Genomic DNA, 19,766 nt, shown 5'->3' on the forward strand with positions numbered 1-19,766 from the left:
AAGCAGCATGTGATCTAGCATAAAGTTATTGTAGTTCACCAACAGAAATAAAGTTAACACTGTATGGCACGTAATGTCTAGACACCATACATCTCGATGTGAATTTTCCCATACAGATATTTACAGAACGTTCAGGGGGCGAGCAGTGTTCCCCGTGTGTGTCTCAGCCTTTGTTTTTCTGCTGCAACATTCGCATATTGTTTTGCTGCTAACTAAACCTTGCTTTGTTGAGCCTATAGGAAGACAAAATACTTCCCCACTGGATAGAAAGCCTGCTGGTATTAATCAAGTGTCTGCATCTTCAAAGACTAACGTGTTACCTCACCCCCCAACCACTCGGATCTACTACAGCTATTCTATATATATATATATATAAAGGGATTACACTAGGCATTTTGCCTACTTTTGTTTACAGGTGTTACACAAGTATGTTTTTAAACACATAGTTGATAGTCACTCCTGGACTAATTAATATTAACCAGTAAGTGCCACTAGTGACTAAAAGTGTCAACACAACCATAACGGGATAGCTCCCACACTCCACAGTCAGTAAGAAGGCTCTTTTGATTCCAGCAGTTGTGTATTTTTCAAGCTTCTTCAGCTATAGTTTTGAATTATACACCTGCATAAAAGTTGCCAATAACTCCTTATTAAAGACAAAAAAGATAGGCACAAAACTAAAGTACAGTGTATTATTTCATTTCAATGCACTGTGGGCAAACCTCATCATTATTTACAAGAAAAACATGTCTAAATGGATGTATGATAAAGCTTAAGGAAGAATTGTTTCAAAATAAAATGCAGGTAAAAATCACAGTGAAGTGTTGAGATGAATTTTAAATTAAAAGAAGAAATAAGTGCTTTATTAGCAGCTAAAGCTCAAATTCTAATGCACACTCAGTCTTCCCTGAAACCATCAAGGCTCTAGATCATTGGTTTCTACCAAAAGCAGCCAGTTAGTCAACATATTCCCTGGGAAGACAAAGTTATATTCAGCTCTGATTATTTGAAATCCAGTGTTCAAGGACTGCAGAAGCTTTTTCAAGTGACAAGCTCATATTTTACTGCCAGTAGCATCACAGGGATATATATCCTCCAGAAGTTGGTACCTCTGTCAATTAAAAAAGAGAGAGAAGAATATCAACGTCAGCCGTGCAAGTTAGATGACCTCAGTTTTGTAATTTAGAATACACCCTCTCAAAAAAATTGACTGTGGCATTATACTTTGAAACTGTCACTGAAGCCTACTGTGCTTTTTTACTATGCAGGCTTTCCAGGGTAAGTGATACTACACCGTGCTGCAAGTATTTACAGCAGCAGGAAAGAGTAAGCAGCAATAAGAACTATCATTTTCTAGGCTGGCCCCACTTTTAACTGTTTTCTTCATGCAAATAGGCTCCAAAGACTTACAGGAAAGGTATTGTATTAATGAAGAAAGAAAACCCAACTCTTCTCACTATATTCTGAATGCATAAAGGAAATGTTTCCATTTAGCAGATGCCTTCAGTTGCTATGATACGCTCAGTTTGTATATGATGCCAATTTACAAAGAGCTGCAAATATGAAAGATTATGCTGAATTTAAATATCTAGGAGACCAGCTTTCTTCCTCTCTCCACATACACTGTTTACAACTGCTGTATTTTTCTGGGAAGCTCGTAAGTAGTCACAGCAAGTTATCATATCCACGATGTTTATCACAATACTGTACCTTTATTTGTTCTGCTGAAAAGCGAGGTTGTCAACAGATAGAATTAAGTGTATTTTCCTGTCCTGGACTGTTAAATCCCTCAATCAAGTTTTTGTTACAGTCATCTAGGCTGATGGTATCACTGGACATCTTGGAGTATGTAGCTTGGCCTGTGAAATCCAAGAGATCTTCAAGAGCCTTGGCATTACTTGTCCCATTTTGGTCCAAAGAAACACCGGGCATGAGTTCATTCATGGGTGAATATTCAGGGATAGAGATAAGTTCTTCTTTTGAAACCGGGCTACACAAGAGATAAATGAAAGGAAGATGCAGCATAAGTGGTATGTAACTTTTCATTAAGCAACAACCAAATTAATCTTCTGACTGTACAAAAACTACTACTTATCTTAAGGCCAGCTGCAGCAAGCCTTTACCTAGAGTATGTCCCAATCCAAATAAAAAGAGGTTACCCTGTCCAGGATGGAAGGTCATACCTAATTCATATTCCTTAAAGATTAAGGTTTGTGGTAGCTGTGTGATGTGAACACTCATCTCCTAACAAGTTGCTAGTTTACTGCCAACTCATTCCTTCAGTCCCTGCACCACTCCCTTTCTTAAATGTTTATTGCATCTTGCAAATTATTGTCCTGACCCTGCAAATATTTACCTAAAGCACTCACACTTCACAACTTAAATAAAAAGTTATTTCTTGCGACCTTACGACATACTTCAGACATTAAAAATCCTACAATCTAATTTAACAAGTGCTGCTACCAGCTGACGCTTTGCCAAGACTAGTAAGGCTAGTGCGTTTCACTCTGGAGAAGAGAAGGCAAAGGAGGGATTTCACAGAGATTTCTAAAACCATGAAGGAGTGGTGGATACGTTGAGGGCAGAACTATCGTGCATCAAATCCTGCAACACAAAACCCAGGGGGTGCCCAATGACACTAGTAAAGGACTGGGTTTAATGCGTATCAAAGAATGCAATTTACCTAGTGAGACTGTACTGCGGAACTTGCTGCCAGGTGAGGTCCTGGATGCAAACTTTATCAGCAGTTGAAAAAGGAGTTGGATAAACTCATGGGCAACAGGTTCATCAGTGGATATTTCAAAGGGCAAAGCAGAGTTGTGCCCTCTAACATCCCTAATGACCACTTCTGTGTGGTCTTGGATTGCAGAAAGCAGTGGGCTCAGGTGCTCTACCTAACCAGTTTTTCTTATTCATACTCTCTGAGACCAAATAACAGGCTAGATGGACCTCTGGTCTGTCTCACTATGGCATTTCTTAAGTATTTATGCAGATTTACCAGAAATACTGAAACAATATGAAAGGTTAAGTTGGCTTACTGATTAAGGAAGCACCGTATAAAAATTCCATGTTTAAAATTCAGAGCTAGCTTCCTCATAGCAGTCTTAAGTTACCAACTTCCTTCTTTCCTGCAAGTTCTTCCATCAAAATCCAGCAGTATTTAATACAAACGAAGTTATTTACTGATTTCCACACATTTGTTCTGGTTAAGTACTTAAAGTTCTAAATTTACTATTTTCTTTATTCTGTTTGTATGGAGGGAGAAAAGCTCGTGCTTCATAGCTATGCAGTCTTGACACAAATTAAAAAAAAAGGTGACATCTGACAATATCTACAGTAGCTACTTTCACAGAACAATCTGAAAGGTTTGGACAAACTTGTATGGAATCCATAAGTAAGGACTGTAGAAGAATTTCAGAGGCCCACCCCTGGCCAAATATGCGAGAGCAAGATGAGGTTCTCTTGACTATTGTCTGAAACAACCAATTCACGTCTTGCCAGGAGCGGCATACACCACAGTAGACACCTGACTGCCCCACTGTGGGGTAGGTGAGAAGTAAAGCAGTAAAGGTATTAACAAACAGAACAGAAAACTTTGTGCGTGTCTAATACGAATTCCACAATTTCTATTGGTAGATATGATCTGTACCTCACATCCATGGACTGAACCTCATCTGTTGAATCTTCCATGCTGTTAGATTTCCCATCAACAGCTTCCAGCTGGATAAGTCCTGGAACTGACTTTAGTCCATTAGCAACTACATCTTGGGAAGGGATTACAGAGACAGCACTTTCTAAGCTTTTATTTTTCAGGCAGGTTGCCAATCCATTGATCTCTATAAAAGAAGGTTAGAAATTACGACAGTAGCAACTTCTTTATTTAAATAGTTTTAAAAAAATCACAAATGCTTTTAAGTTATAGATCGAGTACAAGACTGACAATGCAGTAGGACTCAGTTTCATCTATGACTCATCATACTATACTGTCAATCCTCTTTTCCACTCTAAAATTGCTCTTTATGCTACACCTTTTAAATTTGAAGAAACAGGAAGAGAATGTTTTATCTTTTATGTCATGTACTAAAAGCCTTAGCCTGTGGAAGTAAACAAAATATAGATAAATGCCAGTGTAGGAGTCAATTATATGGAACTTAGTGACTGGGCCTGAAAGTAGCTCATGGTCGCAAGAGCATTCCAGACGCCTTTAGAAGGCCTTGAACAGAATAAACAAGAAGACAGAAAAAGAAAGATCCCAATTAGAAAAACACAGGTGCGCATTCCACGATAAAGGGAACTTGGCACAAACAACCTCAATTCGGCAGTTTATCTTGACCAATAAGACTGAGACAAGTTTCACATGTTTTAGTTAATATAGCCAATTATGTCCTATGTTTATGCGTGTGTACAGAGTTAGTATAACCAACTATATCTTATGTTTATACGCGTGTACAGTGTTGATATAACCAATCACATTTTATGCTTGTGCGCGTGGACACTAAATGCTTGCATGCAGCAGCCAATCAAAGCTTCTTAGGAACTTAGAGAATTGTATAAGAATGATCAGCTAGGCTCAATAAACTGGCGACTTTGATCATCATATTGGTGTCCTGTCGTCCGTCCCCGCATGGAATTTCGCAACATGCCAGATACGTATATTTTATTTAATAATTCTTTAAATACACATACTTTTTTGTAAAGTCAAATTAAATGTAAGATTCAGAGCAGTGCTATAAAAAGCTTGCAAGCTTGATTGTGTGCAAAAATTTTTTACCTACAAAACTCAACAGTAGATTGCAGCAACCAAACTTATTGGCAGACTGGAACTTGTCACTCACAGAAATGCTATGTCAGGTACTAAAATGGAGCTTCTGCTTCTGCGTAAGTGGCAAAACAAAGCTAAGTCTCCAGTTTCTAACATTTGTCACTGACGCAAACATAGCTTTCTTTTTGAGAGGAAAGCAAAGAACCTGCGATAACACACAGTGCTCTGCCTGAGATTACAAAACTCTGAAGAGAACTAACTGTGAAAATAGGTCAGAAAAATATGGCAATTTTTACCTGGCTGGTTGAGAACAAGGGCCTTTGGTTGCTTTTCCACATTCAAAGTTGATGGTACCTCCAGTTTTGGCTCTTCCTTCTGTAATCAAGTAATGAGTCAACTGTATTAGATGAAGGACTGTAACCTTCATGGAACTGACTGGATTCGAAACTTGTGAGACTGCCCAGGGCCACAGGGTCAAGGTCATCGACAGCAAGAAAGGATTTTTTTTTTGCCCTTTTTAATTAGGTGTAGGATTTTTTTAAAATTTTTTTTTTTACTCCAAAAAGAAAACATTCTCTGAAAGTAACTGAAGAAACAGCTTCCTTAGTAGAAAACTTAGAACAAAAGTGAAAACTTGACTCTCTGTCACTTCCTAGCTGGACACAATTGCCTTGTTCTCAATCCTACATTCCTGGCAGGCTTAACACAGAGAGCTCAATAACTCATTCACCAGCTGGTACAAAGCAGGAGAAGATACATCACAGCAGCAAACATTACAGCTCCAGCATCCAGGAGTGAGCTCTTGCCACCTTGTTAGATAGCAAGGGAGGTAAGTCTGCAACAGTTGTATAAAGCTGTGTCTCCATAGCAGTGGCACAACAATAACTGTGACACAGCAACAGTCATTCTCAGTTCGAAATGCAACTAAGATTTGGGTGTAGAGTGTACCTAAGTATACCCACTAACATGGAACTACTCTTATTTTCACATATGGGTAATAAAACAAAACAAAAAAACCCTGCAACCGCACACTGTTTCATACCTTTATTTCTGGTGTTTCACTCCTCCTTGTTCTCTTCATTATTTCATCTATTCTCTAGAAATCAAAATAAATCAGAGGATGAGAAGGCAGACAGAATATTTAACACAAGAGACTGATAAAGGAGGAAAAAAAAGACAAAAATAAAAACTTTTCTTTACTGTCATGACCTCATCCCTGCCTGCCTTGAAAAAGGGAGAATAAATAAGAAAAATAAAGAAAACAAAAGGTAGAAAACACCCGGGAGCTGGCTTTCACATATCAGATATCACAGAACATGACTTTCTCAGTAGATGCAATTTAGAGACAAACATTTTAATACCAGGTGTTTGCAGTTATGAGTTGTGCTCATCTCTGGAACGTTTATTTAAAATCAACAGCTATTATTTTTAACTAGTTGCTTTTCCCACTATTTCCAAATAGTTCCTTTAAAAATAGTCACGCTTTTTGGAATGGAAGAGTAAAATAAAATATCTGAAGTTATTCTTGCTGGAAATGTGTAAGGCATTACCCTAAATTACTGGGGTTTTTTCTTCTTTGTTCATTAAAATAAAACCCTCCCAACAAACCTTCATCTCTTTGAACTACTGTGAAAGGACACTATTTCAGATTTAAAGACACTTTGGTTTGGTATTCTAATCTGCAACCGCAACATGCCTCCAGCTCAGTGGTAAACAGTTAAAAATAACATATTGGAATAACATATATGGAAAGATGACCTTTTATAACCAGACAGAGGTTCTGCAGCTCTGCAGTTGTTCTCTTTTTCCTGCCACAGAGCTGTAGATAAAGCTAAGTTACGCAGCTCCAGCCATTTCCTTGTGCAGTAGTGGCCAGACAGCCCTGCTGCCTTTGCATAATGCAGCCAGAGACAAGCCAGGTGGGAGAAAACCTGTTTGTTAATGACATTAACTTTCTCAATTAATGACACTGAGCTTTTGTCGAGTAAGTTTTAAAACAAAGTCACTCATGTTCCTCAATAGTCTGTGATGTCCTGGGTTGGGCGGCAATCGAAGTTTGCCTTGGCATGCCATTCCCTGTTTGTCTCACGCATTTAACTTTGTGGGTAGAGGCTAATTCTGTGTTTGTTCAGTGCCTAGGAGAAAGCCATTTGCCTTAGGTGATTCCACTCTGTTACAAATTTTGATGTCCACGTTCCCCTAACATGCAAGTAGCAAATACTAAGTTAGGCATAAATATCCATGTCACCGCTCCAGACTATTATTTCTAGATACTTTTGGGTACTTCCTGGGTTATGTATTTAAACAAGAGATGAAATCATTATCTTGAGACGCAAATATCTACCTTCTTCCGCTCCAGTCTTTCTTGCTCAATTTGCTGCATGATTTGTTCCCTTTCAAGACGAAGTTGTTCAGCTGCCTCACGCGCTTTGATTTCTGCTTCTTCCCTCTAATCAAAATGTGTAAAACATGATAGGGTCATTATTTCAGGCAGATTACCAGATACTATAAAGTATTTATTTGTATGTACATATAAATATGTGTATACATATATATGTACATAAAGTTTCACATTTGTGTTCAAGATGGTACCTGTCTCTCAAGTTTGGCCTGGAGCTCTTTTTCTTGTTTTTCCTTTAGCATTTGTTCTTCCTCAGCTCTTCTCCTAGCTTCCTCTTCCGCCTTTTTTCTAGCTGCTTCTTCTTCACGTTTTCTTTCCTCCTCCTTCTTACGAGCCTCTTCCTCCAGACGAAGTCTTTCTTCTTCTGCCTTTCTTTTCTGTTCTTCTCTTTCAAGCCTGCAAAAAAAAAATAACAGTATGTTTAAAAGGCTTCACCTTGTTTAGCGTGAATCCTATTGTATGTATGGCATGCGATCAGCAGTAACTGATAATACATGCATCAGCACACATTTTCATGAAAAATGCCAAGATATAGCAAAGAGGTTGAGCACATGCTCAGAATTCAGGTTGCTATCACATTTTTTTTCCAATCTTATTTTCACTGCCAAAAATATTTCATAGAAATTATAATTTCCCTTAAAAAAAATCCAGGTGTGATCTAAGAAAAAGAAAGCATTTCCATTCCAATTTCAGTTAGAGCTTCAATAACAGAAGTTTCAGTAATAAAAACACCCCTCTTCCCCTGTACTTCACACCCAGAATTCTGGTATCTATAAACAAGCAAGTATTTTTTTTCCTTCATTTCAGCTGAAGATAAACAGTTTGGATGAGTAGCAGCAAACAAAGTCCACAAAACACAGTGGTACACTAGAAAGAGTGGGTCTAAATTCTACCTGTGTTGTTCCCTGCCCCTCTCAGGGACATCATGCTCCTTTGTCACCACATGCAAGAGCTGCTTTGACAAGTGATCATTCTTATCCTTGCATATCAGGGACCCAGGAAATATTTCCATTGGGCCAAACTGGCAGGCACTAGTGATCCCTCTGCTCCACCCCCCCACCATGTTTTCGATGAGAACAAAGTTGAATTTAGACATGCAGAGTGATTTACGACTAGGGGCTTGAAGGAAGAGCATGATTTGTTGACACTTGCAACCAGCATCCCATGCGGAGAACAACCTAAAAGCTTGCTCCCAGAACAGAGCCAGAGTTTCACTGCTCAGGCACAGCAGCCTCCATTATGCCCACACTCCTAAAGCCCTCCACTGCCTGCTACAGAGCTGGGTAGGAAGGTGAACTTCAGGGTAATTTCCTGAACAATACAAAACTTGCTGTTTAAGGCATACACTACTACTGCAAGACTGTTTCTTCTACGTGAACTAGCTCATTTAAAACTGCCTCGTATTTTTTCACGTTGTCTTTTACTTCAGGTAGGTCCATACTACAGTGTGCAGCACACTGCAGTGTGGACATACCTGAAGTATTTGGATGAGTAATAGTTTATTCAGGCTTCTTAAAGAGGCCAAATTATTATTTTCTAACTTCACTAGTCATAAAGACTGCAAAAGACACTAATGAATTATGAGGCCAAGTTGAAAGAAATTAACACTTACATGTAAGCTCCCACCTTGATTCTAAAACTACCAGTTTCAAGCCTCTCCAATGATACAGGTTAAATTATTAGGTAATAACTTTCACAAATCAACAGAAATACCTCTCCCGTTCTTCTCTTTCCTGTCTCTCCCTTTCTTCTTGTTCTTTTTGCAGGCGGGCCTGTCGTCTTTTTTCAGCTAGAATTTTTGAAGCTTCTTCTGCATCAGTTGTTCCTGCTGTGATCTTCCCTAGGAGCAAACAACCGAGGGTGGAAAGTTAGACAGGGAACAAAGAGAGTGCCCAGCACTGCCACGCTTGCACAGAGGCTGAAATGGGCCTGGTTCACACTGGTAAGACACCTTTGCTTTTCAAAAGCACACCAAAAACATTTTCAGCAGATAGAATATGGGATAGGTAAGGGCATCCCTGGATTTCAGCATTTTAACATCCTCATTAACAAGCTTTTTTCATACATGGGTAACCCTGGTGAAAACTATACATATACTGGTTCCAGTACATACCTTTACACATTCTCATAAGCCTATGACTGAGCAGCTTCAGGAGAAGAACAGGTCATCACTGTCTAAAAGCCTCAGGGACCCATGATATCTTGCAATATATTCTTTCAGCAGGACTCACCTTCACTATTTTCAGTCTTTCCTGCAGAAGGCATGTGCTTCTCAGAAGCCACCTGGCCTGCCTCATCGGTGCGTGCTCCCGGGGATTTTTGATGACTGATGTTTTCTTTTTCCTTGTCTGCTTTCTTTTTAGGAGTTTCCTGGTTGAGATTAGAAGTGGCACGATGCTTCACAGGAGAAGCTGGGTATTGTTTGGCGTTTTTAGGAGACTGGGGATAAGTCTTTGCAACTGTCCTGATGAGGGAAAACAAAAATCAAAACAGGCCCTATGTTACACAGCTTGGAATCAAACTCCATCTTCACATAAATCATTCCTTTTTCTCGTCTCTGGCTACATAGGAGTTTCAACTGTTTTGCACAATACTGCATAGGAACCACCTGGATGCAAGCAACCAGAACCTGAAATGCAGGGAACTGGCATGCAAGCACAAATGATTACAGAAAAACTTCATTTAAAAAGACCAATAATACTGTCTGAGTTGTAGGCAAGAGATACGAAATCATGGATTACCTAAACCAATTACTTTAGTAACAATCATCTCATAACAATTTTGCCAACATTACTGTATTCAATAGTCCTCCTCAACATTTAAAGCAAAGCTATGGCTGCTTTCTGTCTGCAGAAATTATAACAAGTTGCAGTGTGCTGCTTTCATCTGAATACCCCCTTGTCAAACATGGTCTTTTTCTAACAGTATCTGATGTTCCAAAATAGCACCCAATACTACTATATACGAAGGCAAAGCTGGGTACCACAAAAAGAGACAGAACTGACCAAACCATTGTACAGTCAGCTCCGCTGCTTCAGTGAGCACTTTAATCAGCGCCAGCACAACAGACTCAAGGCTCAGAACTCAGCCCCTGCAACTTTTTACCCAACTGCACTTGTGGTGACGGCAGTGCACAGCAGCAATGCAGCCGACTGCCCGTTCGGCTGTTGCATACTTTAGGTGAAATGATAACCTCGAAGTCAGTTCTGGGAAAGTGGAAGGGTAAGGATACTTGATATTCACTGAAAATAGGCGCACATTAAAGAGAACAGATTACCAGGAAACACAAAACTACACACAAACACCATTCATTATTTATGTACCACGAGTAACTAGCACTAAATACTTGTAACATTAAGAAAGGCTGGGCTGTGTGACTAAAGTAGTATGGAAGTAAAGAGATTACGATCTTAAAATAATGATTTACGTGAGTCCCTTTAGAATAAATACTCCTACATTAAAGTGAAATTACACATGTAGTTTAACCTTCCTCATGGATATGCAATTACGATACAAATGTATTATCCCTTATCACTTTTTTCATCTACACGATACAGAGTTTCATATACTATAACATGTTTTCTGGACTATACACTCATTCTGGCAGACCACAAGCATGAAAAACACGGACAATGGCTGAAAATTAACAGACTGGATTGGCAAGTTTTGTATAGATCTAACTACAGTATTGTGTGGCCAGAGGCTATTATAACCGGAACAACACTCGCATTACAGAGCGGACAATAAAAATTAAATGTCTTTCAACTCCCCCCCAATTCACAAATCCAGGAGCAGAAAGAGATCTTTTCCACCATATCATGCTGCATTTGAAAGAAGTGGAGACACCAGAATATAGGGAGCTGCCCGGTTTGCGGGGAGGAAAGGACTGCAGAGTACTGCATCACCCGTACTTTCTTACTCCCACTGAAGAGCCATCACAGACTCCAAAAGCCCTTGAGCTAGCGGAACAGTAGTACCCAACTAAACGTGAAGTTCAGCTCAGGTACCCTCTGCCTGCAGGCCCAGGAGCTCCCTGTCAGGTCCTCGCCTGAGCCAAGCTGCAGCTAAGCCTGCTTCTGGCCTCCCAACCAGCTGGTCCTGAACTCGTGTCCTGGCTTGTCCTTGGACCTGCCTCAGTGAGGACTTTGCTGGCCATCACTGGGCTCTGGGCTGACCCTGGTCACCGCCACCAGACCTTCCCCAGTCACTTTTTTTGTCCGCTATGGGACGGGGTGCTGTGGAGGAGGTCCCTGTCCTTGTCTGCTCTGCTGCCACCCATGGCTCCCAGCTCGCCCTGCCTTGCAGGGCAGCCTGCTCCTGCTGCTCCCTGGCAGAAAGAGGCATTGGAAGATGTGGACAGGCATGTCTGTTTCCAGCTCTTGTAAAAAACAGAGAAGGGAGAAGCCAATGAGATTGGTTGGTGTTGACCAAATCTGGTTTTAGCATTGTCTTTAGTTTTGTCTTTAGGATATAGATGGATTCCCAGGCTCTCCTGAAGAGAAAGGTGAATTTCGAGGCCCCACCTACATACGTACGTCTTGTACGTGCCTCACCATCACAGTCATTTCCAACTGCATTTCATAAAAATATAACATGTAAATAAAAAGAAAACAACCTTTTTCTTAGGCTTCTCTGCAGCACAGAGGATGCTTCTTGCTCATCAGACACTTCTTCAAAGCATAGTCCCTTCTTGCTGTCTTTGGTTTACATTTCCGACTTTACCACACACTCCTTGCAATGCTTTTTATTTAACTTGTTGTGACAGGAGGAGCAAAAGAGTCATATAACTAAGGCTGAGTCATTTTCAATATTAGCACAGAGGTAATTGTTCTCTAATAAAGACATGACAATCAAATTAAAGAGGTTGGTAGGAAGGAGTGTAGTCATGAGAGCTATGCATCTTGCACTGCATAGGAATCAGAGCAGACTGGCTGTACAACTTACCTGTTGGACTAGAAACATGTGATGAATGCATTATTTAAGTAATGTATCTTTGAACTTTTAGACCTACAGAAATGTTTTCTTACAGCTCTTTGGCCAGAAGACCAAGAAAAAAGTATGGCTCTGCTTCTTTTAAAGCAACTAAAAGGGAGAGGCATACAAAAGACTGATGACTGCAAGGATGACAACAGTGCAGTGCGAGGAGTGAAAAGCTGAGACAGCCCATCAGGAAGAAGAATCTTTTCTCAGAAATTTTAAATCATGTTGGATGCCAGTAGAAATTATTAAATGAACATTGTCATCCCCCTTGTATTTAGAGCATATTGTCAACTTAGCATCTTTAACATTCCTAGACACAGGCAGAACTGTTAATGGAAAAAACACTCCTCCTAATAGTATTTAAATGATGGTACTTTTCACCAGAAAGGGCCAAACTTTATTGTGAGGACAGAAAAATGGGAATATTAAGGGGAAAATGTACAAACACTTGCATAGGAGTCTGCTTAGGTTTAAAAAATGTTTTATTTTTGCCTTAGGAGAAAAAAACCCAAGGGGTGTAATGAAACCCTGGTAAGAATGTGGGAACACAGAAGCATGCCTGATGAGGATCAGAGAATTAAGATGACAAATCACCAAAATCCAAGAAATGGTAGCATGTTAGCTGTTTGGAAGTTTGCTCATCTCGGTCACTAGATTTTACAGAGGAATACAGAAGTACAGGAAGCATCCTCCTTCCTCCAGGAGGTCTTAGTGTTCTCACCTAACCGCCCTGTGTTGACATGGAGGCAGCAGCTCCTAAGAAGCCATTCTCATCATGACCCCTACATGCACTGCAAGAACCTCTATCAGGTCTGAGGATCCACTGGTCCTTAAATTACAGTGGCTCTCATTTAATTAAAAGAGGGATAGCCCATACTGCAGAAGAATGTGTCAAGATTAGCACAAGAGGGGTTCTGAGCTTTTACTTTTGCTAAGCAGAGAAAATAAAGTACATGTAGTACATGAACCAGAGGTCACATCCAATTTTGTCCATAAAGAGCAAGGGAGAGAACAGCATGCTTTCTTGAAAAGCCAGTTACGTGACAGGTCATTGGTTACAGCAGTTCAGAAGGCTGACTGTAAATCAGAAATCTGCAGCAATGCCAGAGCTGCATTATTTTTTTCCCTATCTCCCTATTAATTCAACAAAAGCTCTGCTGAAACTACACCAAGGACTTGAATGTTCTCAAGCCTGCTTTCTGAGATTGCTCTGATCACAAGCTGTTCCTGGGTTCTGACATTTTAGCTCTGCTATCTGTGATGTTTTCTCAAAAGCAGTTGTCTTTCACTCCTGGTTTTGATCTTTTCTAGCCAGAGACAGATTCATTTCTCTTTTACATTTCCTAAAAGAGTACAAACAGCATAAGACTATAGAATAGTTATTTTGCTAGCTGCATTATTATAGATGTTCTCAAAATCTTAAATTGGCCCATTCTCTAGCTAGCTGCTGAAAAAAACCTCAAAATAGTCTTGATCCAACATTCTACCCATTGCTTTTATCTTTCCAAGGCAAAATAAAGATCAAGAGTAGTAAGTGTAGCACATTATCAAATAAAATCTAACACTAGATGACAGCAAGACATAGAAGCTACTTCTGTGAGAAATTCACCACATGCAGACGCCTTTCTAGTACATAATTTTTAAAACTTTTAAAAGTTTGGGCTTTTTTTTGTACTACTCTAGGTTTGTATTTCATCGGTATTCTGTAATTTGATTGAGCATGTGCATTTCTGACATGAAAGTGTGTCCCAACAGCTGCAGTGGGATGTCACCGAAAAAACCCACCAAATTACGGGTTCAGTTAGTGAAACTGTGTGCAAAGGACAGTGACACAGACTGGGAACTGGGAATGAACCAAGAACCACCACCACCACCAGCAGCGCTGCAGTCCCTTTTCCCTTGCCCCTTTCTCCTTCTCATATGAGGTAATGCTTTGGCAAAATAATGTAACACAGAGCCTTGTCAGAGCTTTCCATTTTTATTCACTGGCTTATACTATGGCTTATCTGAAGACACTTAAAACTAAATTCTACTTCCTTGATTCAGTCAGGTCCCATTGATTTCAAAGGGACTATTTACCCAAAGACATGTGAAGGACACAGGCTTTATTGCTTTGCCACCTATAAGATAGGACACGTAACTATTCTCTGAGGGATACTGCAAGAATAAACCAATTAATGTATAGATCTTTGAAGACAAAGCATAAAAAAAAAAAAAAAGAAAAAACCCACCCTACCAAAAAAACTGGTATTATTGATCTTGTGAAAGATCTGAAGAACAGGAGCACTTTACACAATTAGTATCCAATAGCAATTGGAAAAATAACAGATAATTTCTCAATTATCACAGCTCTCTAATCCATTTATTTTCATCTCTGTCAACTGATCCACACTGGACTCAAAGCAATAGTTTGGGGTTTCTTTCTTGTGTGATGTTTCTTGTGATATTTACTTTTTCAAGTATCTTCAAGCTTTGAATTCCTTCCTTGCTTTTAATTATTGCTCAACATTTATTTTTTTTCCCCTTTTCTCCTTTTTAGGTCCGTATTTGTTCACTCATTTTGTCTTGGATGTTATGTTTTTGGGCTGATCTTGTTTGCTTTCTCAGTAAAATTTGCACCTTCAACATCTGTATTTTATTTATGTAATTACTGTGAGACTGTTCTGCCATCACTGTCTCTCCTTAGGCTGAAGTTTTATTGCCTTGTTTGAGCCTGTTTCAGTTACTTTACCATGATTAAAAAGAGCTTTTTAATTAATAAATAATGAAATAACATATAAAGACGACAAGCAACTACTACTCACAAAGCAAGATGACGGTGAAGAACTAGTAACTAGAACAATACCAAGAAAACCTGAATGTCAAGTCACATACTTTTAAGAAGAAAATGCATACAGCTAATTATCTAAATCACTAGCCATACTTGATTCTTTCCTCAACAGCTCAAGTTAAGGTGCTATGCAGGATCAGTAACTACTAATGCTGTACAATACGTATTCTTATTTCTTCCAGGGTATTTTTTGGGGCCACATGGTGTGCTAGAAGTAGAAAGATTAAACTTGTAAAAGATTGTCAGGTTTGCAAGGAGAATGAATATTTGCCTACATATTTAGCCACATTAAAATTATACTTCAGTTCCACAGTTAATTTTAAATGAAAAGGTAAGATTATACAATCTAAAGGAAGGTTCCAAAAGCCTGATTGCCTGTATTTAAATCCACTGACCAGCGAGATTGTTATCTGGCATTTGAATTGTATGAAGAAATATGTATCTTTATGTAATAATATAATATGGTGACCAGGATGCCTTTTTTTATTTTATTTTAAATTTCTGAGGGGAAGTTTCTAGAGTGCTGAAGCTGAACTGTCTTTCTGCAATCAGTAATAAACATGGATTTAAACTCTGTTTACTGTATCTCTCATAAGGTCAAGGAGGGTGTTCTAATTGGGCCATGTTAAGATTAAATGCTCAGTAATACATTTCTAGCAGTGGCCAGAATCAGATTCTCTTGATGAAGAGAGGGAGGAAAAAAGAAAAAAAAAAGGGGGGGGTAACTACTGTGGCTCACAATCACAGAGAAACCCACCAGTAGGTTTCTTAATTCCTCCATACAGCATCTGCTTCTTCCTCTAAAAACAGCATCTTATACTCCTTATAGGCATGAAAACCTTTTACTATAAAAAGGTTCTCATAATTTGCACCTCTGGGGAAAAAAGTCTCAATCTTTGCCTAACCTTTTACGGAAATTAGCACTACAAATTAAGACTGGGCATACTTTTTTCATGAAGCACTAAACATCTGTTTGTTTCCCAAAAGCTTTTTCTCTTTTTCCCCAGACGTCTCTGTGATGAGCTATACCAACCTTTTCAATATCTGCCCATCAAGAAGCGCTTCACTCTCAGCAATCCACTTCCCACCAATCATTTTGCTTAACTAAATATGTCTCCTGGTATGTCTTTTGTACTGGCTGAGTGAACTGAAAGATGCATTCTGAACAGGGAATATCAGTACCTACAGAATAATATATATTTTTATAGCTCAAACTTTTCTCTGTACATTTTGGAGTGCCACTAGACAATGATCTGCTCAAAACTGTAATGAAAAAAGCTGATTGTGATTATATGTCATATCATTCCATTCTTCACAAAATTTACATAGGTCAGACTCTGATGACATAATATATATAATATTGAAAGTTTGAGAATTTGTAGCCCTCTAATATGAACCAAGAATTGCAATTTCCCAGCTGCATGCAAGGGAATGTCTAAACCAGAAAGAATGACCAGAGTGGGACTGTTTCCTGTATTTTGTCTAACACCAGATTCACACACAAAATCATCCTCTGTTACAGGGCTATGCACTCAGAGCTGAAAGAAAAGGAACACCAGCTAGTTTTTGAAGTGGAAGAAATTTGTGAGAAAGGGGATCATCAAGACTGGTTCAGAATATGGCCAGGTTCCGATTAATATAAATAAATAAAATCAGACAAAAGGAAGTAATTCTCAAGACAGAAGTGGGACCCATGAACAGGGTCTAGTGGAAAAAAAAACCCCAAAACAAAACAAAAAAATCAGACAACTGCTGTGGACCATGACTACTTTATGACACTTCTGCATTTGAGCCAGACTTAATATCCTGTTCTAAGCAAGCTGAAGACACATTTGCTTAGACTTCTGAGTTGCATGCTGTGGCATAGAGACTTCAGTTTTGAGTGTCTGCAAAAGACAACTAAGAAAAGCAACTCAATTGCTAGCAAGCCCAGATATGCTATACGTCCACAACCCTGCATGAAAAAGCCACCAACAAAACCCAACAAACTCACAGAGATCTGCAAAGAAGCAAAGATTAAAACCGATGGTTTAGATGACGCATAGTTAAGTATATTTATGGAACCAGATGGTCATGTCAGCAATAGGAAATGTATTTTAAATGCTGGAATTTCTAGTTAGTATTCATGTTCTGTGCAGTTCTTCACACTAGGCAGAGTTTCTTCAAAACCCAATAAAACAAAAGCATGCTTAAAAATAAACGTTAAATAAAATTTAATGTGAATTATGAAATGCACCGTGATAATTTTAAAAGACTGAGAAAAGGCAGGGAAGTGTCTCTAGTGAGCACTAACACAATCTTACATATATTAGTTCATCTACACCTCTCCCTCCCTCTGTATATGTGTGTATGTATAACCCAAATTAACTACATTTTACACAATACTTCAGAGGAAGTTCCTCACAGATCTACGTCTCCTTTATAGGTAACAAGAAGCTCACAGCTTATAAGACCACTAATAAGAAAGGCATACTTGGGTGTCGCAGGTGATGCGGATCTTCTGGACATGGCAGCAGGAGAATCAGACCTTCTTAGAGGAGATCCCATACCAGACGATGAACCAGGTGTTGTGGGTCGCTTCTCTTTCTTTATCTTCTCAGTCTAGAAGCACAGTTCATTTTAGTTCACATAATTAGGACCAACACATCAAAAACGTATTTGATTGCTTTATTAACAAGATGGCATATAAACAGATTTGTGTAACATACATTTAAGATAAAAGTTTTTTAAACACCAGCTCATAACTAAGGTTCAATAGTTTCTTTATTTTACATAGACATAACACCCCCCACCCCCCCATGTCTGGCATGGACATAGTATACAAGTTGCAGAGAAGTAACACCACATCAGAACCTCTCCAAGAGTTCTTGGGAGGGGTGGTGGCACTGGGAGCTTTCAAAATCATCTAAATGCTCCTGCAACACCCCTTAGACATGATCAGTAGTGAACACAGGCACCTCGCAGAAACGCTGCTGGATGTAACACTGTGAATCACACCTAAGATAGACACAACACAAATCTTTAGCTCCCAGCTTTGGTCCTCTCACTCGCATCTAATTTAGATGGCATGAATCCCCTTATGATGAACTATTACAAGACACAGGACCTTATGTGAATTTTACAGCCCTAGCATACCTTACATTGTGTAGACTCAGTGAAAGTGAATGACTTGCCTTTGCTTTTCTGGAAACTACAGTGGATCAATAATGCGTCTTTCAAGCAAACAGCATTAAAAATGTCCACAGAAAGAGTTACGCAATTGGTATAAAACAGAGGCATTGTCAATATACTTGGCAAGTTTCCGAAATATGTGAAGATAATTAACCAGCAAGACTGGATAGTCATATTCAGTAGAGAGAACCTATTTGTCATCCCCATTCCCAGAAGTTACAGGCAAGTCCAGAAACACACACTTCAGTGCCAGAAATCTCAGTTCCCTGAAAATAGAGGTGCTGCTGTTCCAAATACCAGCGCTCAACACGGATGCCCAGCAGGAGAAAGATACTAAAATCCTGCTAAACAGGAGCACAAAAGCAACAGATGCATGCAAGGCTTACTTTCTTACCGCTGTTTCTTACAACAGGGGTGGCATTTTGTTTTTATGAATGTAAAGGGAAAGATAACAACCAGAACCCGCACCAGTTTACCCAGAAGCGAAATCAAACCCCACCTGAGTAACTTCAGCTGCAGCCGCCCCTTTCATGGCATCGGAAGTGGAGGGTGAAGTTGCCTTCTTTCTGTCGGTGCTTCGGCTGGGGGAAGGCTTGTAGGGAGATTTAAGAGGACTAGCTGGTGCTACACGAGGACAGATATGGAATACTAAAGAGTTATAGTACAATAGTAAGAGCAAAAGGGAACACAGACAGCGGAAGTAAAGGAGAGGAGAAAACAGCAAACTTTTATGTTATAATGTTCAAAGGTAGTTTTCAAGGGTTTTTTAAAAGCGTTTCAAAAGATCACATTATAGAACACATTCAGCGTGGTCCCATGTTTACTAAAAATGCCTCAACTGAATTAACATTTTATAGGATTTTTAATTTTTTTTTTTTAAATCGCAATATCGCTCCCTTACTCATATACCTTATGAATCACCTGACTATGATTGTGATTCTTTTCTCTTCTGAAAACTCCACCTTCCTTTGCATATGATAAAAAGAGTAATCAAACAATTCTAGTTGGGTGACTTCTGAACAAATATTGCAAAACAGGAAAGGTGATAGAAGCATAGGGAATATTTTTTTTAAAGCCTGAACATGGCAAAGGCTCCTAAATACCTTAATTGCTTTTCAAAAGAATACTTAATTAAAAAAAAAACCACAACCAAACAACAAAAAGAACCCCAGAAACAAAAACCCCGCCCCAAACCTAAACTAAATGCTGCTGTAGGTGTTCCAGTTGTTATTTGTGGTAGACGTAAGTGTTAGTGTGACACATGCATTACAGCTTACAGGGCAACTCTTTCTGGGTATTTTTTCTTTATTTGCAATATTAACAGGACTTCTTTTAAATGGAGTATTTTACACCTGTTTTTGTTCATATTGCCTTCTAAGATGAAACTTTCACATACATATAGAAAAATCAACACAGTATATGCTTTATTAATAAGACAGACACAAATTGTAACCATGTGACAATGTGTTTCCAATCTTACTCAACTGAAGTCAAGGAGGACATTGACTTTGGAAAAGCAGTAATTATGCTCAACTGTAAAGGAATTCACATTTCCAACATTTTTTTTCTACTGGGGGCAGTCCTATAAAATTTCTTACGAAGACTTTTTGTATGCTTTTAAG

General features: G+C 39.1%; 1 protein-coding gene across 1 annotated transcript in view; it reads right to left on the reverse strand.

Annotated features, from left to right (window-relative positions):
* Positions 1 to 583: 583 nt before the first annotated feature.
* Positions 584 to 19,766, reverse strand: part of MAP7D2 (MAP7 domain containing 2) — a 41,679-nt gene continuing 22,496 nt past the window's right edge. The window contains exons 7-17 of the mRNA XM_010571379.1: positions 18,644 to 18,768; positions 17,447 to 17,574; positions 9,395 to 9,627; positions 8,877 to 9,003; positions 7,355 to 7,559; positions 7,107 to 7,211; positions 5,805 to 5,858; positions 5,059 to 5,137; positions 3,650 to 3,836; positions 1,711 to 1,990; positions 584 to 1,111 (exon numbers count right to left, since the gene is read on the reverse strand). Of these exons, the coding sequence (XP_010569681.1) occupies positions 1,741 to 1,990; positions 3,650 to 3,836; positions 5,059 to 5,137; positions 5,805 to 5,858; positions 7,107 to 7,211; positions 7,355 to 7,559; positions 8,877 to 9,003; positions 9,395 to 9,627; positions 17,447 to 17,574; positions 18,644 to 18,768 (1,493 nt within the window). The 3' untranslated portion in view covers positions 584 to 1,111; positions 1,711 to 1,740. The remainder of the gene's footprint in view (positions 1,112 to 1,710; positions 1,991 to 3,649; positions 3,837 to 5,058; positions 5,138 to 5,804; positions 5,859 to 7,106; positions 7,212 to 7,354; positions 7,560 to 8,876; positions 9,004 to 9,394; positions 9,628 to 17,446; positions 17,575 to 18,643; positions 18,769 to 19,766) is intronic.

Source organism: Haliaeetus leucocephalus, unplaced genomic scaffold (genome assembly GCF_000737465.1).
Source record: "Haliaeetus leucocephalus isolate CR32 unplaced genomic scaffold, Haliaeetus_leucocephalus-4.0 Scaffold317, whole genome shotgun sequence".
In the NCBI taxonomy this organism is placed as follows: domain Eukaryota; kingdom Metazoa; phylum Chordata; class Aves; order Accipitriformes; family Accipitridae; genus Haliaeetus; species Haliaeetus leucocephalus.